This window comes from Cebus imitator, unplaced genomic scaffold (assembly GCF_001604975.1).
Source record: "Cebus imitator isolate Cc_AM_T3 unplaced genomic scaffold, Cebus_imitator-1.0 Scaffold266, whole genome shotgun sequence".
Classification (NCBI taxonomy): domain Eukaryota; kingdom Metazoa; phylum Chordata; class Mammalia; order Primates; family Cebidae; genus Cebus; species Cebus imitator.
In genome coordinates, this window is record NW_016107581.1 from 2,499,300 (window position 1) to 2,502,141 (window position 2,842).

Below are 2,842 nucleotides of genomic sequence, written 5' to 3' on the forward strand. Positions count from 1 at the left end.
TTGACCAGGATGGTCTCGATCTCTTGACCTCGTGATCCACCCGCCTCGGCCTCCCAAAGTGCTGGGATTACAGGCTTGAGCCACCGCGCCCGGCCTGCCCCTGACATTCTTATCCACTCCTGTGGTTTCATTTACCACCTGTGCCCCAGTACTCAAGGATGCCTGCAGACCAGGTTGCTCTTTTGAGCCCTAGATCGACTGCTTCTCCCCATGGATTCTGCAGAGGCTCCTCAAATTCAAAATACCCAGTATCCACCGGGCAAGGCGGCTCATGCTTGTACTACCAGAACTTTGGGAGGCCGAGGCGAGCGTGGTGGTGCGTGCCTGCAGTCCCAGCTACTCGAGAGGCTGCAGCAGGAGAATCGCTTGAACCCGGGAGGCAGAGGTTGCAGTGAGCTAAGATCGCAACACTGCACTCGAGCCTGGGCAGCAGAGTGAGACTTCGTCTCACAAAACAAAATATCCAGTATCCCTCCTCCCGTGTAGACCATCTTAAAATGTCACCAAAGCAGGCCTGGTGCGGTGGCTCACGAGGCCTGTAATCCCAGCACTTTCGGAGGCCGAGGCGGGTGGAGTTTGAGACCAGCCTGACCAACATGGAGAAACCCCGTCTCTACTAAAAATACAAAATTTGCCGGGCGTGGTGGCGCATGCCTGTGATCCCAGCTACTCCGGAGGCTGAGGCAGGAGAATCGCCTGAACCCGGAAGACGGAGTGGCGCCATTGCACTTCAGCCTGGGCAACAAGAGCGAAACTCCGTCTCAAAAATAAGTAAATAAATACAAATTTGAGTGCCATATTTTACCGTTAGGAGTTTGCATGAAGCCCCAAATCCTCGACACACATGCCAACGCAGGAGCCCAGGCATAAACTATCCTGCCGGCCTTTTCACCTCATCATCAACGAATCCCAACTCTGCTTCCAGCCACGTGGGCTCTTTCTGCGCGGCGGGGGTGTTCATCTTACCTCCCAGGACTCTGTGAAGTACCTCCTCTAGGATTTCCTTCGTCTTCGGGATCATCACCTTCCCACTCAGCTCTCATCACAGTTGTGGTTGGCTGTTTACTGCCCCCATAGACTGGAAGCTCCGTTCGGGCCGTGGGCTTGGCTGCCCTGCTCACCACGGTGTCCATGCCTTGGGCCCAGAAGATGTTTCACAAGAGTTTGTTGAATATGGGAAAAGGATGGACAGGGGGTAGACAAGTGTGGAGGGCAGGCAGACAGGGATCGTGAAAGGGACACACAGACCGAACCTGCAATGGGAGGGCTCGCCAACAGGACCGACTGGCCGGGGCGTAGGGCAGGGCTGCGGGTGGCGCGGGGCAGCGGGTCGGGGCGGTCCGGCGTGGGGGAGCTGGGCGCTCTCCAGGCGCGCCTCCGCAGGGGGCGCCCGTGGCCCGGGGCGTGGCCTCGCGCAGCCCCGCCCCCCTCGCAGGCGCCGGGGCAGGCGGGCGGCTGGCAGCAGTGGCGCCGACATGGCTGCGCTGGTGGAGCCGCTGGGGCTGGAGCGGGGTAAGCGCGCGCCAGGGGGCCCTGCCCACCGCGGCCTGCGTCCCCAGTCCCCGGCCCCCTCCCTTCCCGGGCCTGGCCGGCGCGGGTGGGCGGGGCGGGCACCGGGGCCCGGCGGTCGGGGGGTGTGGGAGGCTCCGTGGGCGCGGGCCGGGGCCGCGGGCGCCCGCCTTACACCCCGGCCTGTGGAGCGGTCCCAGGACCGCAGGGCGCCCGGCTGGTGGCGGTTTCTCCTGCGTCACCCTGGACTCTGCAGGGCGTCCGACTGGGCTTCGGCCGTCCTCCCGGGGCTGTGCGCTCGCCCTCACTCCGCCGCTCTCCTCGCTCCTCTGCGTCTCGGGGTCTCTGACACTCGCGGTCTCTGCGCCCCGCCCCCGCCCCGCAGACGTGTCCCGGGCCGTCGAGCTCCTCGAGCGGCTCCAGCGCAGCGGAGAGCTGCCCCCGCAGAAGCTGCAGGCCCTCCAGAGAGTCCTGCAGAGCCGCTTCTGCTCCGCTATCCGAGAGGTGAGGGGCGCGCGGAGCAGGGGCGCGAGCTGGCGACCGCCGTCCTCCTCCTCTTCTTTCTGCTCGCCTCGAGCTCGGGGACTACGCCTCCCGGCAGCTCCCGAGGCGTCCCGCCTTGGGATGCCCACTCTTCAGCTCAGGGGCTCTTCGGGAGTTGTAGTTTCCTCGGGCTCTGGTTGCGGGGGCGGGGCGGATCCTGTCGTGGGATCGGGAGAGGGTCTAGGGGCCCGGACTCCTGTGTCTAGGGCCGGAAGGGCTGGCGGCTCCCTGATGCGGCTGCCTCTTCACCCAGGTGTATGAGCAGCTCTATGACACGCTGGACCTCACCGGCAGCGCCGAGATCCGGGCCCATGCCACAGCCAAGGTGGGCCCCTCACCCCATTCCATTGCTTCTGGTATCTGCGTAGCTGCCTGGTGGAGCTCAGTTATCTCCTTCACGCCAGTCATTTGTTTCCTCCCTCAAGATTTTTGCCAAATCTATGTGCCGCCCTTCCTATTATTAAATAATTGCACATTTTTAACTTAAAACAAATGTCATACGAAGGTATCTTTTTAGCAACTGCAAATGGAAACCAGTGTGGCATGGCTGGCTAGAAGATAACCTTCAACATCTGTACAGTGTAAACCAGGAAAGTCATGGCGCGCTGACATCCCACTGCACCATAGTGAGATGCTGCCTCTTGCTTCTGCCGGAGGCTCTGAGCTCCCTCCAGGCCTGGCTTTCCTAAATTTAAAAGTAAGATGGAAGAGCTGGGTGCAGTGGCTCACGCCTGTAATCCCAGCCTTTGGGAGCCCGAGGTGGGCGGATCGCCTGAGGTCAGGAGTTTGA

The 2,842-nt window shown here is 62.1% G+C and overlaps 1 protein-coding gene across 1 annotated transcript in view; it reads left to right on the forward strand.

Moving 5' to 3' along the window:
* The first annotated feature begins 1,400 nt into the window (after positions 1 to 1,400).
* LIN7B (lin-7 homolog B, crumbs cell polarity complex component) overlaps positions 1,401 to 2,842 on the forward strand; it is a 4,318-nt gene continuing 2,876 nt past the window's right edge. The window contains exons 1-3 of the mRNA XM_017500534.2: positions 1,401 to 1,512; positions 1,895 to 2,013; positions 2,306 to 2,377. Of these exons, the coding sequence (XP_017356023.1) occupies positions 1,476 to 1,512; positions 1,895 to 2,013; positions 2,306 to 2,377 (228 nt within the window). The 5' untranslated portion in view covers positions 1,401 to 1,475. The remainder of the gene's footprint in view (positions 1,513 to 1,894; positions 2,014 to 2,305; positions 2,378 to 2,842) is intronic.